General features: G+C 34.7%; 1 protein-coding gene across 3 annotated transcripts; it reads right to left on the reverse strand.

Moving 5' to 3' along the window:
- Positions 1–6786: 6786 nt before the first annotated feature.
- Positions 6787–13717, reverse strand: LOC127866816 (sushi, von Willebrand factor type A, EGF and pentraxin domain-containing protein 1-like). 3 transcript variants are annotated; one of them, XM_052407635.1, is made up of 8 exons: positions 13687–13717; positions 13384–13412; positions 13032–13278; positions 11308–11434; positions 10777–11103; positions 10473–10596; positions 9151–10153; positions 6787–8941 (listed from the first exon to the last, which is right to left on the reverse strand). In XM_052407635.1, exons 5-8 carry the CDS (start codon positions 11025–11027, stop codon positions 8643–8645), a joined length of 1677 nt encoding a protein of 558 aa, XP_052263595.1. In that variant the 5' UTR covers positions 11028–11103; positions 11308–11434; positions 13032–13278; positions 13384–13412; positions 13687–13717; the 3' UTR covers positions 6787–8642. The 3 variants fall into 3 exon arrangements, with proteins under 3 accessions (XP_052263595.1, XP_052263596.1, XP_052263598.1); XM_052407636.1 differs by lacking the exons at positions 11308–11434; positions 13687–13717 and having other exon boundaries at positions 13384–13536; XM_052407638.1 differs by lacking the exons at positions 10777–11103; positions 11308–11434; positions 13687–13717 and having other exon boundaries at positions 9151–10253; positions 13384–13535.
- Between the last annotated feature and the right edge of the window lie 13523 nt (positions 13718–27240).

Raw genomic sequence — 27240 nt, forward strand, 5'->3', positions numbered from 1 at the left:
TTTTAACGAAGTATATTTTAAACGAAGCGACACGCGGAAAAAATGCCTAGTCACTATTATAGACAGACAGACAGACGGACAGACAAACAGACAGACAGACAGACAGACAGACAGACAGACAGACAGACAGACAGACAGACCTATAATTCCTATTGCTGCGCAGAAAGCGGTGTAAGCTTTGATGAGTGACGGAACCAAAGTGTTTGTCGACTGATACAAAAAACTTGTATTGCCAAATGACATAACCAGTTTCGCCCAGAGCTGTTCCGCTAATCGAAATCCTCGGTCATGTTACCTTTCACTGATACTGGCCCATCAGGAACCGCCTTCTCAATTAGAAAGATGTCGGAGCTACCGGTGACGTTCTAACAGCTGCAGTGATTAAAACCCATAGATTTTATCTTAATATGCTTTTAACTATCTCATTAAAACACCACAGATGGTGCGAATACATAACTATATCATTAAAATACCACAGATGGTGCGAAAACATTCAGGATCCATCCGATTTATTATAATGTATAAACACGAATCGCTCTGTATGGGACATTTTAAGGGAAGCAATGGGATGTAAGTTATTAAAGTGTTTTGTCCCTCTGATAGTTATAAAACTTGTGAATGGTTGTAAGTCTAGATTTGTGTTCAATTAACTTATTTTATTTACTAATGTGTTTGAACAGAAACAACAACAAACGCCCCTAACACACATTTAAAGTCTGAACTGAACAATAAACTGTGTATTGCTGTCTACACATGTTCTGTGCGTATGACGATTCCGGTGTATTATATACTTTATATTTGTACGAATAATTTCTGTTTAAAAGCATCATAGGTTTGTCATAAAAAATAATACGACAAAAGTGTGTACCTGTCTTGCAAGACCGTAGTTATGAGTAATGACAAAATAAAATACCTTTGGCCCCGCAGTTCTGCGAGTCGGCAAGGTATGTCATATTTAAAACAGATGCAACAAAACGGTATGGAACGCCATTACTGACTTCATATGACTGTTGTCGTTGTTTGCAGTACATTAATCATTATTTTCAGTGGAATAAACATTATGCCTTGTGCAATTTTCTTTACGTTCAGTACATTCGTCATTGTATGCAGTAGTTAAAGCATTACGCCAAGTAGTAACAACATTATGTTCTGTCCAAACTTCTTGACGTTCTGTACATTCAACATTATGTGTAGTAGTTTTATCATTATGCGCTGTGCAAAAGTCTTAACGTTATGTACATTCGTCATTACGTGCAGCAGTTACATCATTATGTGCAGTAGTGACAACATTACGTGCTGTGCAAACTTCTTTCCGTTCGGTACATTCGTCAGTATGTGTAGTAGTTTTATCATTATTCGCTGTGCAAACGTCTTTACGTTCGGTACATTCGTCATTACGTGCAGCAGTTACATCATTATGTGCAGTTATACGTTACGTTTTGCGTAAGGTGACTAAGTAACACATGTTACAGTTCGTTTATAGTAGCATTTTCTCGTTTATTTTATTTTATGACTAATGCATTCAGGATCCCATATTGAACGGCTAGTCTTTTGAGTTATGATTCATATCGAGCTTTGTTAATCTTTCTTCAATTACCATCTCCACTAGTTTTACTCGGAACCACACAAGAATCAAATATATTTCTATGTGTAACAATATTTAAGTCTGGCCCTATTGCATGCTTTAACCAGGCCTGCAGTAAAATGACTTGTGTATGGAGTTAAATACGATGTGCTTTATTACATGTATGTTTATTTAATGAAACATTGTAGAAAATCGTTACTAATAGACATGTATTCAAAATCAAAGCAACGCACAAACACATCGCTTTTGAGGAACACAATACATGTATGTTATAGTTTCTGCATGAAATACCCTATTATGCAATCTAATCATGATGATCGTGCAAAGACATGGACGTTTCTGTCGAATATCATTTTTGTTATATTACATGATTCTTCGAATCTGCTTTGCTTGTTCTGTAACATGCTGGTCATTTTTAACTTTTCAAGACACATGGAAACTTTGGAAAAGAAATGTGATGTAATGTGAATAGGACTTGTCTACCTTAATATTTCCTGTATGGTTTTAGCAGTTTACTTTCAGGGACTCAAATCAGTCTGATCAAGACGAGTAATGCAAAATGTCTACTCAACCGGATGTTACATGAACTGGAGATCATATCGTGTTATATTCTGCGGTCTGTAATTTTCAAATCGTGAACACATTGCAACCGAATGCAAAGCATAATATATAGTACGGATACGCATCACATCGTATCGAAGCCTGAAATCTCATAGACAGACTCCCGCTCAATTACGTGTGGCCAATTGTTCCGTTGTTGGTCGATCGCATAGTATATTATATTATAAGGTTGTTATGTTCTTACCATTATTAAGAGTGTAATGAGTGTAATATAAGGAACGATATCATTAAAAATATTATACAAACTGTAAATAATCTCTAGAATCTTGGTCAAAACTGGCAAGTAACAAAGATGGATTTGTTTATAATATGATTAGTTCACATATCTAGATTACTGTGTTTGTTACGAATCAATAAATTGACCCATGAAATAGTTCATGAAAGGAAGTTACTTTAAAGATTAGTAACTCAGTATGTTTATGGTAATGTTATGCTGATAATTTGTGATTGGCATGCGTTCTTAAAAGTAATATTCCCTTGCTGTAGATCGTGGTGTTACCTATTTCGACGTACCGCTTCCGAGATTTTCTTAAAAAAAGGTCTTTCCCTGATATGTGGTTATTTTGAAAGGCCGAGGTCAAGTGCATACTAAACTAAAACTTTATACATGTACACAAAAATCAATAGCATTATTAATGTGAAAAATTTCACGAATTGTATGAATGCATCAGATATATATGTAAATATAAAATTTCATTTATATCTATCTGTTTGTTACAAATTTGACAGTTTCCATCGTATATCTTATTCAACTATCTAAAATATTTATGACGTAATACATGAAATCGCCATTGTTAAGTTCTACTAAATGTAATAAGTAAAACAACACAAAAAACATTAATGAAAGAGATATAGTTCGTACTAAAACAGGTTTTACAACTATTGGATATTTAATTTTTTCTGCCGCCCCCACCTCCCGCTTATGTTTAAGCCTTAACGCCGTTTAGCTTATCAACATCCCTCAATTTATATAGCGAAATGCTTTTTTCTTAACAATCCAATATTGCTGAAAGTTTTGTCTTTGCGCAACTGTCCGTAGAAGAGATGACGCATGGGCTATCGTACAATATCCGCTAAAATATAATCAAGCCTTTAATAATAAGATGAATAATAATACTACTTCTACTACTAATACTACTACTACTAATAATAATAATAAATGTTTCGTTCGATACATAATAATTAACAAAATGTATGTACGGCAAAAAAAGTTTTGTTAACTCGCCCAATTTAGGGGGTGTTTTTTAACATGTTGAACACTATGAAGTTTGGTGTGTTCTAGTGGAAATACCTGAAAAGTTAACGGTCACTGATAATACAAATAACCTCGATATCTCATACGACGCACATATGAATCTCAGCCGTGTTTGAAAATAGTTCCAGTACAAATAAACTGTATAACAACAGTAAATGCATTTATCTTTCAGAATATAACTATATGTATAGCAATACACCTTTAAATTGTTTTGTTTCATGAAAAAACTGTAAAATGTTCGAACTTGGACACAGGTGTGCACAACCACTTCGACACATTTTGTTCCATTATTTTAATAATTACCAAGTTGAGCAAATTTTACCTTTTTTTTATACTCCAAATACATTTAATGAATCAAAGTTGACAACTTTCATGACATGAAACTGCGTATGTGTAAAAACACCGTTCATATTAAATTGTTTAAAGTATCTACAATCATCAAGCATGTGATTGCAATTTGTTATGTAATTTAACATGGAACGCGATTGGTTATCTGGCAAGGCGGGGGAATTTTTTCGGCTCACCCGATAAGATCCTCCGCCGAGCCAGATAACCATTCTCCATCCACGTCACCAACCTATTATTCTATTTATCCTGTCACATGCCGTTGACTCATTTTATCAAAGAAAAATGCTTAATTGACATAACAATATAATTATTCTTGTCGGGCCTCCTAAATGTACATAACATTCCTAACGACCGAATAACTACCGATTGTGTCACGTAAAAAAAAATTAGTTCCTCTTTAAACTGTTTCTTTTAATAGGCCTACTTTACAATTGAAAATATGAGAAGAAATAAAAAAACGAATCGAGAATGTAATATTTTTCTTTGTGAAAAATGAAAAAAATGCAAGCAGCAAAACAAAAACTAAATTTCATTTACCTTAATGACAACTTTAATCAATTGCTTTATAACAATAGAGTTACAGCGATATACACATCCATTTTCTGTTCTTCCATTTCTTTGTAGAAATTCATTTTCTGTTCTCCACTCCCTATTATCGAAATGTATATTAAACCACACTATTTTTTGATAGCGTTTGTATCGATTGATAACCACTCTGACCCAAAACCCGATTTATAAAATCGCAATCCTGTCGTAGCGAATTATTTTATTCCTATCGAAGTCAACACATGTGAATGACAAACACACAATCCGAAATACATTTATGATTCGTTCGATGCTTTAAAATTCTTTTTTTTAAATACTATTAAAACCACCAATTCCAAATTGTTGTCCCTAAAATCATGTGAGAAACAAGATAGTATGTTTCGTATGAGAAATGACATCACACTAGATACGTCATAAATTTCGTAATTAAGTAAATGAATATGATAAATACGGAAAGCTGGTTCAGTAATATGTTTTAAAGAAGAAAAAAGAATGATATATAATATAACGATAACATTCATGATGCGTCCCAATAATTAAGGTATTTTGTATCTTATTAATCGAAACAAATAGTCCGTCACCAGAGAGTTGATTTAAAGGCATGTGAGAGGATAAATATAATTATCTGTTTTAAGTTGTGCATACCTTTGTCGAATTAAGGATTTTTAAGCTTTTTTGCATGAAAGGCTTTGTTTTAATTTAACAAAAGATCGTAGTTTATTGCTATTACCACTACCTCTACTTCTACTACTTCTTCTACAACTACTACTACTACAACAACAACAAGAACTACTACTACTACTACTGCTACTACTACTACTACTACTACTAAAACTACTACTACTACAACAACTACTACTACTTCTTCTACTACTACTACTACTTCTACTACTTCTACTAAAACTACTACTACTAATACTAATACTACTAATACTTCTACTACTACTTGTACTCAAACTACTTCTACTATTACTAGTACTACTATAATACTACTACTACTACTACTGCTACTACTTCTTCAACTTCTACTACTACTACTACTACTACTACTACTACTACTACTACTACTACTACTACTACTTCTACTAGTACTACTACTACTACTACTACTACTAATAATAATAATAATAATAGTAATAATAATAATAATTAAAAAAAAAAAATAATAATAACAATAATAATAATAATAATAAGAAGAATAATAATAATAATAACAATACCACTACTACTACTACGAGTAATTATTTTTCGTCTACTATTTATATTACTAGTTTTACTACTACTACTACTACTACTACTACTACTACTACTACTACTACTACTACTACTACTACTACTACTACTACTACTACTACTACTACTACTACTACTACTACTACTACTTCTACTACTACTACTTCTACTTATACTTCTACTACTACTACTACTTCTGCTACTACTACTTCTACTACTACTACTACTACTACTACTACTACTACTACTACTACTACTACTAATACTACTACTATTAATACTACTACTACTACTGCTACTACCACTTCTACTACTAAAACTACTAAAACTACAACAACTACTACTACTTCTTCAACTACTACTACTACTACTACTACTACTACTACTACTACTACTACTACTACTACTTCTTCTTCTACTACTACTACTACTACTACTTCTACTACTAATACGACTACTACGTGTACTACTACTTCTACAACTATAACTACTACTACTACTACTACTACTACTACTACTACTACTACTACTACTACTACTACTACTACTACTACTACTACTACTACTACTACTACTACTACTACTACTACTACTGCTACTACTACTACTACTACTACTACTACTTCTACTACTACTACTACTTTTATCAGACGAAGTGATATGAAGAGTTGGCGGTTATATAATTATTACTGCTGATTATCGTTGCATCAAGTGTCGAAAGTTTTGATTTCGTTCGCATCGAGAGCAATAAAACAACAATATTTAAAACTTAAAAAATGTATGCTGCACGTGAAACTGGTGAGTGAAAAATATAAATTAGTGAAGACTTTTCTAATAAACTTGACTTTAAATTGATGAAGACAAATTATTGATCCAAAACCAGTGCTTAGTGCACATACTTATGCAAGTACCCGAAAGCTACCTTACACGTTACAGAGGTAGAAGGAGAGGGACCGTAGAAAGTATTTAAAAACCAAAAGTACATAAGTTATGTTGCCGGGCTGGGGATCATACCCACGATCCCCAGATTTGTAATGACCACTCAACCAATTTTGCATGCCGGCACGTGTTTAACAGGCACAGAATTGTAGTCGAATACCATGGTCTTTACAATGTATTGTATGTATCCTTAACAGTTTTATAAAAACATCGTAAGTATACAAAACAATATGTATATATTAATAACAACGAGTCAATATTGGTTAAATCTACGCCTTTATTAAAAACCCAAGATCAATGCAAATTGATACAAACATATTTATGCAACAATTGAAAAAACATTATTCCATATTGAAGAGAACGTTGATTAAACTTCTAGTTTTTTTAGACCTGCACAATTTTATTTGCGACGGCTGTGATAACCACTGGTAAGTCGACATATTCTTGCTGATTGGTCAGGAGCAACTCTTCTTGTTTACATGAACAAAAGTGCACAGCAGTTAAACGTAGTTCCTTTGTTAGTTTAAGGAGTCTTCTATCGTTACAAGATTATCCTTCATTTAAAAAAAGAGTTTTCCTGTTTTATTGTATTACTTCTTTTTCTAAGACATCCGCATAAGAAGAGGCTATTTAAATATTTGGACAAAAAAGATATATAAAAAAACAAGCAAAACACATTCGCCTATGTAATTAACTCGAAATGTTCAGAGTAAGCAAGAAACACACAATAAACACACAATAAAAAGAAATACACCCGCAAATTCTTCTATGTAACTGACATGGAATGCACAGAAAATTGTAAGAAATATACAAGCAAAAAGAAACGCACATGCACATTCGTCAATATAATTAACGGAACGTACAAAGAATTTTATTCAAAAACATATCATTATAAAACCATCTACTTCGGAGCTGTTTCGTAAATGTCATGAACAAATATTTAATCATCTATGTAAGTCCGTAGGTTTATACTTTTAGTAATATGATTCAAAACGTTTCAAATGAAACCGTTTTCTTATATTTTATAGTGTTTTCCTGCAGATCACGTTTATGCGGGTCAGACATATTTCCGTTTCATTTGATAATTTTTTTACATGAATAATGTCATAAAGCCTGTAGCCAAACTGCTTGGTAAGGATCACTAAAGCTGGCTGTGCCCTTAAATATATTCATACACTTAACATGTTTATTAATTATAACGTGGCTTACTTTGGGACAAGTACTGCATTAATCTGCTGTTTTTATATGGTGTAGTTTTTTTTAAGTTATGTAATTAAAAATAGAATCTAAAGTCGTGGATAAGTCTCGGGAAATCTGAGAGAACCACAAGTAGAAACATTCCGCCGATGACTCCGATAGCAATGTAACCGGTTGTAACACAGAAAGGTCGGTCATCTTGCCGGCATCCTAGCTTGCAGATCGCCATGCTGGTGTTGTGCATGTCTATTTTTATAACCAGTGTTTAGTCGACATATTCTTGCTGATTGGTGTGGAACAACTCTTCTAGCTTACATACACAGAGGTGCACAACAGTTTATCGCAGTTCCTTTATATTTAAAAGGATGCTCCAATCGTAACAAGATTATCTTTCATTGAGAAAAAGATTTTCCTGTGTTATTGTATTACTTCTTTTTCTAAGACATCCACATTCCACATTAGAAGAGGCTATTAAAATATTTGGACAAAAAAAAATTAAAAAAAAACACAAGCCAAACATTTCGCCTATGCAATTAACTCGGAATGATCAAATTATTTTAAGAAACACACAATAAAAAGAAACACACACGCACATTCGTCTATGTAACTGACATGGAATGCACGGAGAATATTAAGAAATACACAATAAAAAAGAAACTCACATGCATAATCGCCAATATAATTAACGGAATGTACAAATAATTGTTTTCAAACTATCATATCATTATTAAACCATCTACTTCGCAACTGTTTCGTAAAGCCTGTAGCCAAACTGCTTGGTTAGGATCACTAAAGCTGGCTGTGCCATTAAATATATTAATACACTTAACATGTTTACTCATTATCACGTGGATTACTTTGGGACAAGTACGCATTTATATGGTGTAATTATATTATGCAGTGTTTCGTTTTATTTTATTAAAAATAGAATCGAAAATCGTGGATAAGCCTGGGGACATCTGAGAGAACCAACAGTAGAAACATCCCGCCGATGACTCCGATAGTAATGTAACCGGTTATAACACAGAAAGGTCGGTCATCTTGCCTGCAGCGTAGCTTGTTGAGCGCCATGCTGGTGTTGCGCGTGTCTATGGACATGTTCTGTATCAACTGAGCTATTATCTGCTCCTCCGTCAGTCCAGTGAACGTCTTGTTGTAACAAATGCACGGCATAATGTAGAGATTCTTGGGAACGCTTTCAATACTGGTATTCTTAACTAAAAGCTAAACATATAACCTAGTTAATTCAAATAAGAGGAGTATAGAAGTTCTTTACGAAACGCACGTCTTGCAAAGTAAAGACAATATCGAATATCAAAATATTATTAACACCATTAACATGTTAATGACAAGAGATTAAAAAAATAAAATAAAATGCATTTGGTATAATAGTTAAATTATTAATGATTAGCTTATTGATACGTGCCTTGGCAACTTGGTACATATGGTTCCCATTCGGCCGACGCATTGCATTTCACCAGGTTAGGTCCAGCTAATACAAAGCCTGTAATACAGTAATAGGTTGCAGTATATCCAAAGGTTGTTCCTGTTGAAGCGACATGTCCGTTTAAAATGTTTTGCGCCGATCCACAATCAACTGGAGCGCAGTCGGAAAGAGATCCGTTCCAATTGCCATTATCACCACACATGATATTTGCAGTTTCGTGGATCTCGTACCCTTCGACGCACGACGCCGTTGCAATGCTACCGTACTGAGTTCCGGACGAAAGACTAAATGATCCATTTTTCACATTGGGAGGTTGGCCGCACTCAATTATTTCACATTCTGGTTGTGAACCGATCCATTGAGAATTCTCATCGCATATCAGAGTGGAATTCCAATTGGCTAGCTGGAACCCTGCTTGACACTGGTAAGTCGATGTGCTGCTTAATGTGGTTCCCTGAGACAAAGTGTAGGAGCCGTTCATAATCTGTGTTGGTGGTCCACAATCAGCAACGCAATTTGGTTCATATGGTTCCCATTCGGACGACGCATTGCATGTCAACAGGTTTGGTCCAACTAATTCAAAGCCCGACACACAGTTATAGGTTGCAGTATGCCCAAATGTTGTTCCGGTTGAAGTGACATTTTCGTTTTCAATGTTTTGCGCCGATCCACAATCAACTGGAGTACAGTCGGGAAAAGAACCGTTCCAATCGCCATTAATATCACACATGATATTTGCAGTTCCATGGATCTCGTACCCTGCGACGCACGTCGATGTTCCAATGCTACCGTAGTGAGTTCCGGACGAAAGATTGTATGATCCATTTTTCACATCTGAAGGCTGGCCGCACTCAATTATCTCACATTCTGGCTGTGTACCGATCCACTGAGAACTCGAACCGCATGTCAGATTGGAATTCCCATTGGCTAGCTGGAACCCGGCTTGACACTGGTAAGTCGCTGTGCTGTGTAATGTGGTTCCCTGAGACAAAGTGTAGGAGCCGTTCATAATCTGTATAGGTGGTCCACAATCAACAACGCAATTTGGGGCAATACCTGACCAACTGTTATTGGTGCATATCCTGGAAGAACAGTTTAAGTGCTTGTAAATATACATAATTTTTTTTAAGTTTAATGAAAACTTTCTATATATATTGTTACTACAAGAAATGAGTACCACAGCTTCCATGACCGACATGTATATACTAAACACGTTCGCAAATAAGACGTATTGAGCTCTGAACTTAAATTATATAATGACATGAACCTATAGGATTTCGAAAACATCAGATTGTATATACCGTGTTAGGTTCCCGCTGTGATAGATATGTCCAAGGTTGCACGTGTAAATCGCGATTGCCCCTTGTGGAATACCACCTGTTATTGTTACGGCGTATTGCGATGTGTTCATCAACGGCACGCAACCTGAAAAAAAATAACCTTGCCATAAAGGTCTTGATAGGGCAAATAGTGTACTGAATAAATCAATAAAAAAAGAAAATAGCTTGTTTTTAAGAAAACACACAAGGAGTACAGTCGGGAAAAGAACCGTTCGAATCGCCATTAATATCACACATGATATTTGCAGATCCATGGATCTCGTACCCTGCGACGCACGTCGCCGTTCCAATGCTACCGTAGTGAGTACCGGATGAAAGATTGTATGATCCATTTTTCACATCTGAAGGCTGGCCGCACTCAATTATCTTACATTCTGGCTGTGTACCGATCCACTGAGAACTCGAACCGCATGTCAGATTGGAAGCTAAATTTACTAGCTTGAACCCTGCTTGACACATGTATGTAGCTGCGCTGCCAAGTATGGTTCCTTGAGACAAAGTGTAGGAGCCGTTCATAATCGTTGTCGGCAGTCCACAATCAGCAACGCAAGTTGGGGCGATACCTGACCAACTGTTATTGTCCTGGCATATCCTATAAGAACATTGTTATCTTAAATGTTTTGTCGCAGAGATTTTGAAAAAGAAAATATAACATTTAAAGCTTCATATTTTACGTTTGTATTCGAAAAGTGGACTACGGTTTGAATAACACGCATAAACACTATTCACTACGGCAAAAAGCTCAATATATGTAATACAAAGACATGAGATCCCACCCACATTTGGCATTGAATACCTTGTAAGGTTTCCGCTTTGATAACTATACCCTGGTTTACATGTATAATTCGCAATGTCCCCTTGTAAGAAACCATCGTCTCTTAGTGTTACGACATATTGTGATGTGTTCTCCAACTGCGCACACTCTGAACAAAATAATAACTTTGCAATAAATATCTTTTTGTTCTTCATCACTTTACCATTTCGAATCTACGGAAAATTCAATTATTAGAGCAACAATATAGACAAAAAATAAGAAATATGAAAAAAATAGTAACATAATTAACATTAAGCACATGAAATAAAGATTTTGACGAGAACTCGTCTACGCCGCATGTTCAACGTAGGAGATCAAATACGTTGATGTGCAAGTTTTTATTAGAAATAAAAATTCCTGCAAGTTTATATTATTTACTTTTCGTATAATATATCATCATATTTAACAAGAATCCAGTATACATCTTGCACTTCGTTGCGGGGTTTGATAAAGAAAATTATTTATGGAACCCGGCTTGAATGTATGTTTTCGATGGAAAATACACCATCCTAAGACACCATAGACAGTTAAAATAAACCCCGGTGTGTACACATATTAATGAATGTACTTGTCAGAAGATAAATAACGATATAACAAATAACTCAACATTTAAAGGAGTAATTTGGAAAAATAAAACTATAAATATACCGTCCTATCATTATTCTTGAATTGATAACAAGAAATATCTTTAAAAAGATATACAGCGTTGATGTTGTAATGTTTGCGACCAGTGAAAGGAGATGGAATGAAGCGACCATGTACTCTAATGAAGGTAGTGAGTGATAATAAGATCATATATTTTAATGTATAAACATGAAGAACAAAAAGAGGTGAAATTGTATGTTTTATTGTCAATAAGTATTGTAATGACTAGGTTTTCATAATTGAACAAGTAAGTTCATAAGTTTCAATAGGAAAAGAAAACATATTCGCCACTGAAAAACTATGAACATAATGTTGGAATGAAATAAAAGATAATGTGTTATAATGCGTACCGATGTTAGCAAAATGTAAACATAAAAGACTCAATATTGCAAGCATCATAGTGATATGACTTTTTTACAGAAAAACATAACTTTATAAAAAAAAATGAACAAAACAAAGTACAAAGTACAAAGAAACATATTTACACTAATAAACGCAAATATGAATTATAACAAATCAAAGACAGATGTATTTCAAACACCTATATATTTCCTTAGTATCGCGGGCTACCGCCCCCAAACTCCCGATTTGTCGATAGTGGTAAACAACTGCGTACCGGTTAAGTGCAATCTAGCCTGTTTGTGTAGTGTTTAGTGTGGCCGCTACGGCATGTTAACAATAGATTCTTTTAATTGTACAGACATGTGATCAATGCTATACTGCTTCGTTAACTAAGGAGAAACTTTTCGATGTAATGTTTAGAGGATGTTTTGAGGATCATGACAATTTTTAAATATTGTAATTTACATGTTATTTACAATATATTCATTTTTCAGTTCAAATAGTGTTCATCCAATGTTTTAGTCTGGGAACCAGACTACCAATGTTTATGGTGATTTTTGTATTATTAGCCAAATCACAGTTCGGGTTTATTCATTTCGGACCTATCAGGAATGAAGGTCATCTAAGGTCAAAAGTGACGTTAAACAGCTATGCCGAAATACACTAGGGGGTATACACTTTAAGGTTATATTTTCGTAAAGAAACACACAGCACCGTACCTCTTATACAAACGCGCTGGTAAGCAGTTATTTCCCACTCTTCCGGAGAAGGGACGAGCAGGCAACTTCCAGGGCAAACGTACTTAGAACACTTGGTGTAGGAGTCGTAGGAGGTATACGTGAATGTGAAGCACGACGAGTCATTCCCGGAAACAATGGCCAGGCGAGGAATTGAAGGTAAAAGTTACGGTCGTGAACTACGTGATCATGCGAGATGTGTACTCATGTAAGCTGAACTCCGAACAAACTGAAACAATATACAGAAATGTGGTCAGAAAACTGAAGTAAGAGAACCGCGCTTTTTATTTGTATCGCATTAAAATAGACATAATAAAAACATCCGTGATCAAACCTCTGATGTTTCCGACGTTACAGCAAAATCTTGGTTATTGCATAGAAGACAAAGTGTATTTAACATACCGGTTTACTGGACAAACTCTTTTCCGGCCGATTTATTGTTATTTTATAATTTAAGGTATATAATCTTAAAGTATAATATAACAATTAATCGGCCGGAAAAGAGTATATTTAGTATACCGGTATGTCTTCGATATATACATGAATATATATATATATATATATATATATATATATATATATATATATATATATATATATATATATATATATATATATATATGCCGAAGCTTTCGACCTCACGGTCTTCATCAGCGGCCATTTTTGATTTTCAGATGTTTTATTATGAACGGAAATGACGTCGTGCATTTCCGGCGTCAACGTTGTTTACGCGCCCTTTTATAAATGTTTTTTCTTGCACGTTGATGCCATATGGTCGGCATGTCCTTTGTTTTCACAATTGCTCCATGGTTTTGCGGTACTCGTCAAACCCGCTGAGTTTTTCGAGTACCATTATTTGGAAATCATCCATGGAATGTCCGTCTGTGTAGAAATGTTCAGTTACCGGGTCACGGTGCTGCTGTGTGCGAATACGCGACAGATTCAATAGATGTCGCTGGTACAGAGTTCCGCCGGTCTCTCCCACGTCCACGAACCTGCGACAGCGACGACAGTTGACCGCGTACACAACATTGGATGATTTGCAATCAACATTGTTTCTGACGCTGTGCTTCCTGCCGCTGGGATCTGTGAAATATTCCGCCTTCATCATGTACGGGCAAATGGCGCATCTCTGCGCCCCACAGGGCCCGCTCATATTTGGCTTTCGGAAGAACATCCGATTGTGTTTTGTGTGCACTAGGATGTCTTGCATGTTGCAATCCCTTCTGAAGTCTACTAATGGTGGCTCAGAGAACACTTCCTTCATTCTATCAGACGTGTACAGCGTGTGTAGGTGTGTAGGGGTCTACGGATGATAAGGCCGATGTTGGGTAGTGCGCGCGAAAACGTTATCACGAGCGGAATCCTTGTATTATGCTCCGAGTTTGTCTTTTCGCGTAAAAGGTCATCTCTCTTTTTATTGTCGACCTTTATCATTCATTCTCCACAAACGCCCCGTCAAATCAACGGTTCACGAGCTGTGTTTTCATCGCCTGTCTGTGCTTCCGGTAGTCAACCTCCTCTGACTCTGGGTGCGAAGAATCCCTTTGTAGGTACAGGTGTTTATCGGTAGGCTTAGTATATAGGTCGGTTTGAAGGCGCCCGTTCCGTATTGATGTCACCGTGTCCAGGAACTCTAGTTTTTCCGAAGAATAGCGGAGCTCGAGTTTAATGCGAGGGTTGATTTCATTTCCTTGTGTGTGGAAAGTTTTAAGTGCCTCGATACCATGCGTCAATAAGCCCCACACATCTTCCACAAACCGGAAGTATGCGAGTGGCTGCTTTTCCCACCGCCGGAACAGTTCCTCTTCCCAAGCACCCATGTAGGTTGATGCATAGTTCAGCCCGAGGCGTGAGCCAATTGCCGTCCCTTCCGTCTGTATAAAGTGTTCGTCGTTGAATGAGAAGGTGTTGTTCTCCAACACAGTGTCCATCATCACGATGACGTCCTCTGTATGAATTTCCGGGTCCGTTCGCCTGTTTAAAGCCTCTATAGCAGCAGCACGGGTCTCATCTCTCGGGACACTTGGATACAGGGCCTTCACATCTAAACAGAATATTAGCGTACCTTCCGAAAGAGGTTGTTTTAATTTTTGTATTTTGTTTAAGAAGTCCATAGTGTCTCTTACAAACGACGGAATTGACGTCACGTGGCTTCGCAACTGGTCCTCAACAATTTCCGCCATTTTCTCTTTCGGGTGGCTTCTACCATCACAATAGTGCGTAACGGCATTCCTGGCTTATGTAACTTATTTATTTATTTATTTATTTATTTATATTAATATGAACAAATATGCAGAAATCAGACGTAATTGCATGTTGAATTGACAAAATGTTTGCCTATTGTTTGAATATCCAACACAAATCTGTTCAAAATATTAATTCCAAGGCACGAAACGTTTGTTTTTGTTACGCTTTGTTTATTACTGGTTCTACAAAATGAGGTAAAATGATTCTTTCTATTGATCAAACAGCATTTTGTTAAATGTACACGTCTAATAAATAATTGGACGTTTAATTTTAAAGCATCGGAGGGCTGATTTAGCGTATTTATAACTAGATTAAGAATGTGTGTAAAGTGAAGGGTCACGAAATGAGGTCAAGCACAGTATATATCAAACACATAATGAGCGTCAATCGTCAAAGCTCTACGTCGTGTGATACTTTTATACTAGTTTTATCTGTTATTAATATTAATAATTTATTGATATTGTTGATCCCTAAGATGCGTCATGAAGAACGTGCATTTTTCATTACAGGCACTATCACTTTTTTATTTTTGGATGGCCACCTTGTTGAAAAAAATACAGCACAATTATTCTGTGATTGCGTTCTTTAGCCTATATCTAAAGCAGCAGAAACTTTTCATTTAAAATATTTTATTTCATGTGTTATTTTCATTTTCATTAAAAGACTTTAATGAAAAACAAAGACAAAAGAACATGTATATATATATTGCATATATAAAGTTAGATTTAAAGCTTAAAACTGCAAGTGCTGTGCATGATTTCTGAAAGCACTGTTACGTTGTTTTCGATAAAAAGCAATATCGACACAGTTATTATAGAATGGGCACATGCTTTAACTTTCTGTACTGATGCAATTTACCAAAACGTGAAAAAACACCTTTAATCAGGCAGAGGTCTTGGTTCAAAATATATATTAAAATAATTTCATCCTGTTAATTGTGAAATGCTCCTTTTTGGTAAACCCTCATCATTAAATAATGAAAACAACGCATTCATTGTTTAATGAAGTTAAAAAATATATGAATGAGACACGACGATTTATAACTTAGCACACAAATATTCTCATGCTGGACAGGACTTCTTACTTTCGTTATTTTTTCATCATAACTGTTGTTTACCATTAGTATTATTTCCCTTTATTAATATTAGTAGTAGTAGTATTATTACTAGTACTATTATTATTATTATTATTATTATTATTATTATTATTATTATTATTATCATTATTACTATTTTTTATTTTTGTCATTATAATTATTACTGTTTTTACATTTATTATTTTATTGTTATTTCTAAAATAATGATAATAATGGTGATGATGGTAATAATAATAATAATAAATTAATAATTATAATAATAATAATAATAATAATAATAATAATAATAATAATAGCAATAATAATAATAATAGTAAAAAAATAATAATAATAATAATTTTATTATTATTATTATTAACTATTAAAGTTATTATCATTATAATAATATGAACGAGAACTATCATATCCCTAATTAAATCAATAAATCAATATATTTATTGCGTTTTGTGTTCTCTTCTTTGAACGTTGTAAATGACATAATTTACTGGTCACCAGTATAACGTTTAAAAACTTCCCCAAGGAAAAGACCCCCGACAAACCCTTTCTTCATTATGTGAGTATGAACCAAATGTATTAATTTGCATCAATGTCATGCTTTAGGAAATAAAATATGTTTAAAGTATTCATGTTTACTATCTGATTAGATCCAAATAGCGAACAGCAAGCAACTTCCATTGTTTAAATGAATGTGTTAGTTAACCTCAATATTTGAGATCTTATATCAATAAACCCGTCGGGTTTTGATTTTGGTTTTATATTGTTTGATTATATGTTTTTATTAATAAAGCCTTGTGGAAAGGCGGAATTTTCTTTTGTGCACAGGGAAATGTTTAACGAATCTTAATTCGTTTTAAAGGTAAACTGTCATTTACAAATTGGTTTTAAAATAGCTTTGGAATAATTGTCCAATATACCACATCGTTATGACATAACAGTGTAATCAATTTAATGATTAAACATTTTGAATAAGCTTCGAAGTCAGGCATTTCAATACCACCGTCAAGCTTCTTGCCTATTAATATTGATCGCTTTATCTTTTCATGTTTACTATTCAATAAAAAATATTTAGTTCATTTCGTTGATTCCTTTTGAGAAATGCATATGTGTTTTAGTCAATAACTTATTGTTGATATTTTCATCAACATGATCAACTTTTTTATAAATCGGTTTTAATCGGCTAAAATTGTCTTGTTGTCATCGTGTTCTTGTTAGACATTTGTGCTTAATAAATAAACATGTTTTGTAAGATTCGTTTAATAAGATCAATTTCCACGATTTAGTTAACTTGTTCATGTGTGGGCATGCATATTTAAGTTAATAAAACATACGTACTTCTTCATATTTAGTTTAGTCAATGAAATATTTAAACAGGTGACAGTTTCGTTTACCTTTAAGACGGCAGCTTAATATTACCTGATTTGATGTTGTACTTAAAAAAAAAAATCTGACATAATGTATAGTTCCTTAATCTTATCAATTACTTACATGGTTTAAAGCACACTTGTAATTTGCAATTTATCAAAAAGCCTTGCATTTTATAACAATCATTGTGAAAATTATGAAACATCGCCAAATCTATCAGTTAGAAATTACTGTCAGTAAGATTTAATAGTTTCATACTCCGTTACAGATCAAATTATGTCGCTCGTTCAGAATGGAATATTCCACAAATGTAAAAGCGGAATGAGGTTATATATAATTAAATATAGCCGGCTGCAATTATGATTTATAATATAAAGTATGCATTTACCTGGATTCGACGTTGCCCAGGCCTGCCAGCGACCGGTGGTATCAGATGTAAACATTGTGTTATATGGTTCATTTTCAAACGCTTCGCATCCATGCTCTAGAGACCAGTGCACGGTAGAATAATTGCGAGCCGTGTTATAACAATCGATTTCTGTGTAATTAAATGAGTAGTCGGCATCATCGTAGTCGCCTTTGCAATTGATACATCTCTGTATTCCAGTAAAGGCGTGGATGTGAGTGGTCAAACACACTGAAAATATATTCTTTCATGACATAACTTATTAGATAGTTGGTGCATAAATACACTGATTAAATTACAAATACATCTACTTACAATCAGTGCATTTAGATTAATTCTTAAAAGGAAATTCATATTAATCACATGACATATCCACATGTCACTATTAAGTACATTATATCATTTTATTAATACTATCGCTGTAGAAAAATATCCACAAAGGCCGCAACGTGATACCAATCGTGTAAAGGGCGCTGATAACTGCTATCATCTCCGTGTGTTCAGACATATCCCAATAACCAAGCGCGTTGGTTTGTGGCCTTTATAAGGCAGAAGATCGATAACTCGGGAGCGCGAACTATAGACGCTACCGTACATGAACAAAAATACTTAAATTAGTCTCCAATGTTATCTTAGCAACATGTTTACATATCACGTATTTAGCGACCAAACTGTTTTACTCCAAAATAGCACACGTCATTTGTGTGTTTTTTTTCAAAGCAGCCGTGGCACTGATCTTAGATCAATCTAGCATACTCCAGAAAAAATAGGAGTTTAAAATGAAAATGTTACAGCCTATCCATATTTCTTCTTTTACTGGTGTTTAAAAAACACTTTTATTTGATTAATACGAGTGATCGGTGTATTGATTAACAATCGAATAAAACACGGTTTGTGTTTTCTTAAGGTAGGTTATATCAACAAAGCAACACAAACAAACTTGGTCTTTATTAAAATCGACTCACTGCGCATTATAGGGGCACAATGAGGCTTGCTTGTCACACAATAGACTTGTTTTACTTTGTTTATTCCTAGGTACGAACAATTTGTATGCCGCTTCGCTCTTTTTTGAAATAGGTTTTTGTAACCAACCAGGAACAACGTAACACAGTAAGTACTTGCAAACAACCAGGAACAAATTCACACAGTAATTACTTGCAACCAACCAGGAACATCGTCACAAAGTGAGTACTTGCAACCAACCAGGAACATCGTCACACAGTGAGTACTTGCAACCAACCAGGAACATCGTTACACAGTGAGTACTTGCAACCAACCAGGAACATCGTCACACAGTGAGTACTTGCAACCAACCAGGAACACCGTCACACAGTTAGTACTTGCACTCAACCGCGCCTAACCAGCGTAACACAGTGACTACTTACTATCAACCAAGAACAACGTCACACAAAGAGTACTTGCACTTAACCAGAAACAACGTCACACACAGAATACTTGCAACCAACCCAGAACAACGTCACACATTTAGTGTTTGAACCAAACAGTGAACAGCGTCTCATTGTAAGTACTTGCAAACAGGCAGAAACAACGTCACACAGTGATTACGTGCTACCAACAAGGAACAATGCCACACAGTGAGTTCTTAAAAACAAGTAGAGACAACGTCACACATTGAGTACTCGCAATCAACCAGGAAAACGTCACATGAAATCTGTCCGTGACGGGGCAAAGCTTAACGGTCGTGTTGGAAAATATTGTTCACATCACTTTGGATAAACATACATAAGTTTTCATTTACAGAGAAGTGCGTATCAAGATGTTCAAATACAAGCATCGAGTTGTATTTTATATCTGAAGTGACTCATAAAGACGTAAAACTTAATAATTAAAAGGAAAAAAACAAACAAACAAATAAAATATGGTGTATTTCCGTTAACTCGACCGACCTTACTTGTTTGTGATGATCATACATTTTCCTAAGGTTTTCAATGTTGGGATGTCGATGTGCTAAATTCATTAAAATAACTACACGTTTTATGATCATGTTTACTGTGTTCAATCGTGGTTTGCTGCGTTCAATCATGGTTTGCTTGGTAAAATCATGGTTTGTTGTGTTCAATCATGGATTGATGTGTTCAATCATGGTTTGATGTGTCCAATCATGATTTGTTGTGTTCAATCATGGTTAGCTGTGTTCAATCATGGTTTGCTTTGTTCAATCATGGTTTGTTGTGTTCAATCATGGTTTGTTGTGTTCAATTATGGTTTGCTGTGTTCAATCATGGTTTGTTGTGTTCAATCATGGTTTTTTGTGTTCAATCATGGTTTGCTGTGTTCAATCATAGTTTGTTGTCATCATGTTCTCAAAATTTACTTTCAATTTAATTAAAACTAAAAATGAAAACTAAAATAAGTAACATTAAATATAGAAGAACATTAATTTGAGATTTGGAATATGGCATGTATAAGTGAATATAAAAATGTGCCGATCTTACTACCCTACTTGTTTGCGATGTTATTGGAAACAAATGACATTTTGGCCTTCTAGATAATGCAGTGCAAGTTATTTTCCACAACACACAAATTAAAGTTCTTATAGCAATTGCGTATTGTGAAATTGTTAGTTTTTTCCTGACTTAAACATTTTTTCTAATGTATTAATTATACAGACTTAACAAATGTTCAAGCACGCGTACTTTGAAGGATTGTCAAGAGTTTTCAGAACTATAATTACTGCATAATACGTTTCAATTGTTAACCTTTTGTATAACGAAAAAAAACACTTGACGTGCTAGAATCAAATTTTGATTAACATATACATTGTTCAACAAGTTGATAGAATGCATATAAAGTAATATTTAAAAATGCCTTATCGCTATTATAAAAATACATGGAATAATAAAATATGTTTAACAATAATTGCATCAAAGACAATGAAGTATCAGTAATGAAATAACGCAATTAACTTAAACATAATTACCGTTTCTTAAAAAAAAGCCGATGATGGTCCAGTTCGATCACAAATTAAAAGGATTGATCAAATGCATATGAAGTAATATGTAAAAATGCCTTATCGCTATTATAAAAATACATGGAATAATAAAATATGTTTAACACTAATTGCATCAAAGACAATGGAGTATCAGTAATGAAATAACGCGATAAACTTAAACATGATTACCGTTTCTTAAAACAAAGCCGATGCTGCTCCAGTTCGATCACAAATTAAAAGGATTGATCAAATTTAACACCCTCACGGATGCAGTGCAGAACTCGGAAATTGTCACATAAACACGTGCACTTAAACGTATGATATTATGTTGTGACATTCACATTGCGTTAAAGTTTAACGGATGATATTTGAAATGGTGAATGCTGCTAGAAAATAAATGTTTCTAAATATTTCTGAGATAGTGTGCACATTATATACGCTTTAAGATGATGTAAGAGAGACGTTTTGTCACACTTTTGACATTTTTTTGGCGAAAAAAATGTTTATTGTTTCATCTTTATTGTTTAGCTCTCAATTTATTCATATGGAATAAAAGACTGATTTTGAATTACACAAATTTTAAATAGCCATGATAACCGGTGTCCATTTTGAATCTTAATGATTGGATATAAACAACCTTGAATATTCTTGATTTTTTACTGGATCTTTTTAGATCCAATGTTTACATTTATCAATATAAAGCATTGAATGACAAACTTCAATACATGCCAAAATCTGTAAATTGCCCCTTTAAGAGAAACAAACCCGCAATCGAATACAGAGCGGACTCTGTATTAAGCTCTGAATTAAACAATTCCTCGCCATTTTGCACACCTACCCGCCTGAAATATATTTCTCACTTGCTTGGAATAATCTAAAGGCTTATAATTTTTGACGATGCGAACAGCATCGTCCGAGGAATCATAAACATAAAAAAAAATCACATTGGCGACCTTTGTAAAAGACCGAGCCAGTCCGATTGAGATAACTCGATTTTTCAGTTACTTCCCTTTTGCATTCGCCACTGCGTAGGAGATTGCTCGTCATTGATTACATTCTCTTAGCGGAGTTGTCGTTCGTGTTTCAACATTCAACAATGGCCGCCACCATGAGAGTCTCGATTCAAAACTTTCTTACTGCATAAATTGGCTTGTTTCGCTATTTAGAAGCTGTCATTTAGGATATATGAATTATTTATTCACTAAATCTCCGCTTATGACAACAATAGTTGGAATTCGAAGAATATATACTCGATGTGAATGAAGGACTTTCTGAATCGTAAGAGCTTGACACGGCAAAACTGGCATACTGGTATTTTTAGTTATCACTATAAGTCACATTGTGCTTTATAAATTGTATTCGAGCATTTTGCGACTTATTGAATGACTATGATACCCGATATCAACATTTCATCGGGGATTTGCAGATCACCAAGCTGTCCTGAAATTCAACATTGATTTCAAACTCTTTACTGGTTTGTATATTCTTTCTTAGTGTTAGTACTTTTTATCATTTTAAAGTTAAATGAACTGTGTCACAATAAAAGAGACATAAAGGCGATTGTGGCCAGTTTGGATCTAGATCAGCCTGCAGTCGCTTGAAAGCTGTTTGCTTAAAAGCGTTTTTCTGACAAAAACAAATAATTTAATTGGATACTGATTTGACTGCGCTTTTCCTGTGACCTGGCTCAAATAATAGAATTGTCATTAATCAAATTATTTATTTCGAACATTAATCAATTGTTTTTCTTGTCCCTCGGGGTCAATGACTCCAGCACTTTCCTGTTAAGAATTGAATACTGCTAAAGGCGATGCTAGGGGGCGTGAGAGATGTTGCACCTTCCACTATCGCTCGATTGTCCATTGTCGGCTCGGGTACTACATACATGTACCCCGGGTACTCTTAAGTATACTTACATGTATCCCGGGTACGGTAAATATACTAAAATGTACCCGGGAAATTTAACCCTAAATCAGTCGTTGTCGACTATTTTTTTGTAATAATTATATATACACATCAGGGCTTAACACTTACTTTTTTTTCAACTAGCCCGTTCGGGCTAGTAAATGCATAACCTACTAGCCCTGACCAATCTTTCATGTGCCCTGACCCAAGTATTATAAAAACCTTTATTATTATCATTCAACTTGTATTTTCTTGTGCTTGGAGATGCGCAATTATGATTAAATCATTCCTATTAGCTTGCCTTACTAATGCTATTGAATTCAATATTCATCTATTTAAGACATCTATTTGTTATCTTCACGCCATTTCTGGAGAAATTTTCTTGTTTTTTTATTTCCTCATACTTTCTCTTACTTTCCTCCTTCCCTTTTCTTTTCGTATCCGAGGAACCCCCATCCCCACCCGTAAAGACAAACTTAAACAACGACATGAACGTTAAAACCTTTTTTACATAGATTGCCGGGTTACCGTCTTACAAGAAATGGTAAGTGAATATTGGTAAAATAACGTATTACGGTAGTTGTAACAATTGTACAGGGTTAACTCTCTTCTAAAAGCCAATTGAATTGCGTAAAAAATATTGTCAAAACACTTCTAATCTAAATAAAGTCTTTATCTTCCTCTAAATGGATTTATTAATGGTCTAAAGGATGGAATAACTTTTCCAAAATGACAACAAATTAAAATTATTTAAAATTGATAAATAACTATTAATTTTATAGTTACTTTGTGTTAATGTCGAGTTTTATACCTTCATCATTCCGGACGATCCTGGGCGATCCTGGCTTTTAGTTTCAAACGTATTTTCATTGAGAAAACACGTCACTTCGAGGAAACCAATCAAAAACCGTGTCTAGCGGCATTCCGTTTAAAAATAGGTACTGACGTGTTTTATCAGGAAAACCGCCGGGGATTTTCTGAATTGTCGGCCTCTTTTTGATTGCAATCAGGGGGTTCCGAATCTATTTCGAGAAACGATCCGTTTGTTGTGTCCGAACTCACTGTGGGATTTAATTGTCATCTGATCGTACTGTATTAAGACATGTAAGTATACTTAGAGTACCCAGGGTACATGTAAGTATACTTAAGAGTACCCGGGGTACATGTAAGTAGTACCAGAGCCGACTATGACCAATCGAGCTCCATTATCCCTCATGAACCGACTCAAAAAACCGAGTGGGCAATATTTGACTTAATTCTTGGTTTGATTGCTCTCGAGGGATCGAAAATTTCAGAATCTTCCTAAAAGCCCTACGGGTTTGATCCCCAGAAGCGACATCGAAAACTAGCATACTTTGTTATCTAAAAGGCTGCTAAACCTGATATACAATGATAATGTGAATTTTCTCTCACATGATGTTCATCAGTCATGTATAAAAACTTACAGCAGTAGTAAACAACTGGACAATAATTAATGAACGCATCTTTCATTTGTCTTTGACACTTTGATTTTGACATGGCCTAGATTTAAATATGTGACTGGACTTTACCAGCACTCTTGTAACAGAGCTAAAGTTTAAATTTACCATTGAAGATCACCTAAATCCAGATTTGCTATTATAGCGTGTGGAAAGTTTTAAGGGTGTGACAAGTAAGCAAAAAATGGTCATTACCCAGAGGCCACAACTGATCTATGACTGTATTAAAACAAGAAAAATCAGTGCCTGATTTAGATTTCCTTAGACAGTTCAATAAAAACTAATTTCATAAGCCTGGTAACAGTTTAACGGTAATGCTACCAATGTGTCACACCAGGTCCTTGAATTTGAAATCTAGGACATGCATGGTCATTTCTTCATGAAATCAGGACACAAAATTGTATTTTAAGTCCTTAATTGACCTGGCTATAGTTCTAATATTATTATAAGCTCAATCAGTATATTTATATCATTTTTAATGCTTTGTGTATTGTAAACATATACACAATCATGCAGTTACATGATAGCAATAAATAATATCAAAGCTACCCATACTATAATGGTCATTGACAAAGCCTGTAGTTAAAATGTGAACACATTGAGTGTAATCGCCCTCTCGTGCCAGCAAAAACAACACGTTGACAGGTTTTCTTTTTTAACATTTTTACTTTCACTTTCATTTTGTGATATCAAACTATTAACAATTAATGTGGCTGAGAAAAATATCGCCATTGCTTTTTATGCCCCCGGTAGGGTGGCCTATATGAGTTGAACTGTCAGTCAGTCAGTCAGTGTTTCACAAACACAGCTCTTGTTTAATATATTTTCTGCACATTTCTTGAAAAAACTTACATCTTAAAAGCATCGTCACACCAGAACTGTCAGTACTTTGATTTAATGGGGGAGGGGAATACATATCACTGATAATATTGCTTCTAGTTTACATAAACAAATTCACGTCTCCGGATGCAATATGTTTATATTTTTATATAATAACGAAACATTTTGAGGTAGTTTATGGACGCCTGACTTATGTGGCAAAATAAACATGCGTAATGTGTCTTTTCTACCTATTTATAATATTATTTTAACGCGCATTATTCTTTATAGTAAATGCTTTACATGTCACCATTTCGTCAGCTGTACACATCGACACAAACAGAATAACGGGAGATCTTTTATCTGACGCTATTTGAATTACTTTTATATTAAACACGATAATCTTATTAAGTCATTAGGAACCTGTATGCCTAGATTTTCTTCAGGCAGCCTGTCTTTTATACAAAATCTGTTTACAAATTGAATCTGATGCGAGGTATTTATTGATTCAAAATTGGTGTTTTTGCGAAGGGCGTTTTGCGTAGACGTTTTGCTTATCTAAGTATTAAAGAGAGTGTTCATCAAGGGAATATTTAAGGTATATACGTATTTCCCTCCCGGATTTTCTGTGCAGGCTGTAGTTATATACAGTAAATAATCATGTGTTGGATTGTATGCGAACATACGCAAACCTCTAATATGGACGTGGAAAATCTCTGCGTACATGCGCATTTATTCATCAGGTGGATTATTTGCAACTGTAAATATAAACAGTAAATAATCAATCATCGCATTTATTTTAGCTAGAACAACCCCCAAGCCTCTAGCCACCTGCTGTGACTGATAGCCCGGTTTGTGTCAGACCTGGTTGCAAACCATAAAGACAGGTTTTCTCTCTTCGCGGCCCAAACATTTTTTCTTCAATACAACAAAACAATGATCGATTCAACAAATATCATTATCATAACTAATAAATAAGACTGAATTTCAATGGCTTAGAGCCCCCATGTGGTCATTATATTGTCATACAACGATTCTGAACAAACAGCAAAGGCCCAGACTGCGTTACAGCTTGATTTACTTGTATCGGCTCAAGTAAGACGACTTTAATACCTATTCGATTTAATTTCATGAAACTTCAAAGGAAAAAAAGGAAGTCAGACTACAAGGCTTTATAACACTTGACACGCTTCGTTGTAACTTAGAAATCGGAATAAAGGTTGTAATTTTATGCATTTAAGTAAATTAGTTGTTTTTATGATCCCTCAAAATGTTTTTGGGCATATAGTCACCGTTTCGTCTGTCCGCCCGTGTGTCCGTCCGTGTACAATTTTTGTCCGGGCTATTTTTCAGCAACTAATTACCGGAATTCAATGAAACTTTATGGGAAGCTTTTCTACCAAGAGGAGATGTGCATATTATCAGCGGGTTCTGGTCGGATAAGTTTTCATAGAGTTATGGCCCTTTGAAATTTTCTATAAAAAATATTGTCCCCCAACTACTGTGCCCTAAAGACGTTTCCTTTATCTGAATATATATTGCAATATTCTGACAAAAAAACTTTGGGGAGCATCATCCGTCTCCGACGGTTTCTTGTTTTATTTTTTCCTCTGAAAAGTTGATTTGAGTGCGAAACACACATGATTTGAGCTTGTATTGAGCTTTATTGTGATAGAAAATTAACGAAAAAACAACAACACATAATTCTAATATTTACAGCCAAAAGTTTGCGTTTGAAAGTGCAGCTGAAAAATAACATGTTTCACTTTCCTCGCAGTGAAGAAATTTGACCCAAAATTTGTTTGTATTCTGAAATGCAATTATTTGTTATTATAAATCGCTCACCCTGTCAAATTGCAAATGTTTTGAAACAATTTATTCAAAATGTAAGTGACGTTATCCACGACATCACCAAACGGATA

The sequence above is a fragment of the Dreissena polymorpha genome, chromosome 2 (genome assembly GCF_020536995.1).
Source record: "Dreissena polymorpha isolate Duluth1 chromosome 2, UMN_Dpol_1.0, whole genome shotgun sequence".
NCBI lineage: Eukaryota > Metazoa > Mollusca > Bivalvia > Myida > Dreissenidae > Dreissena > Dreissena polymorpha.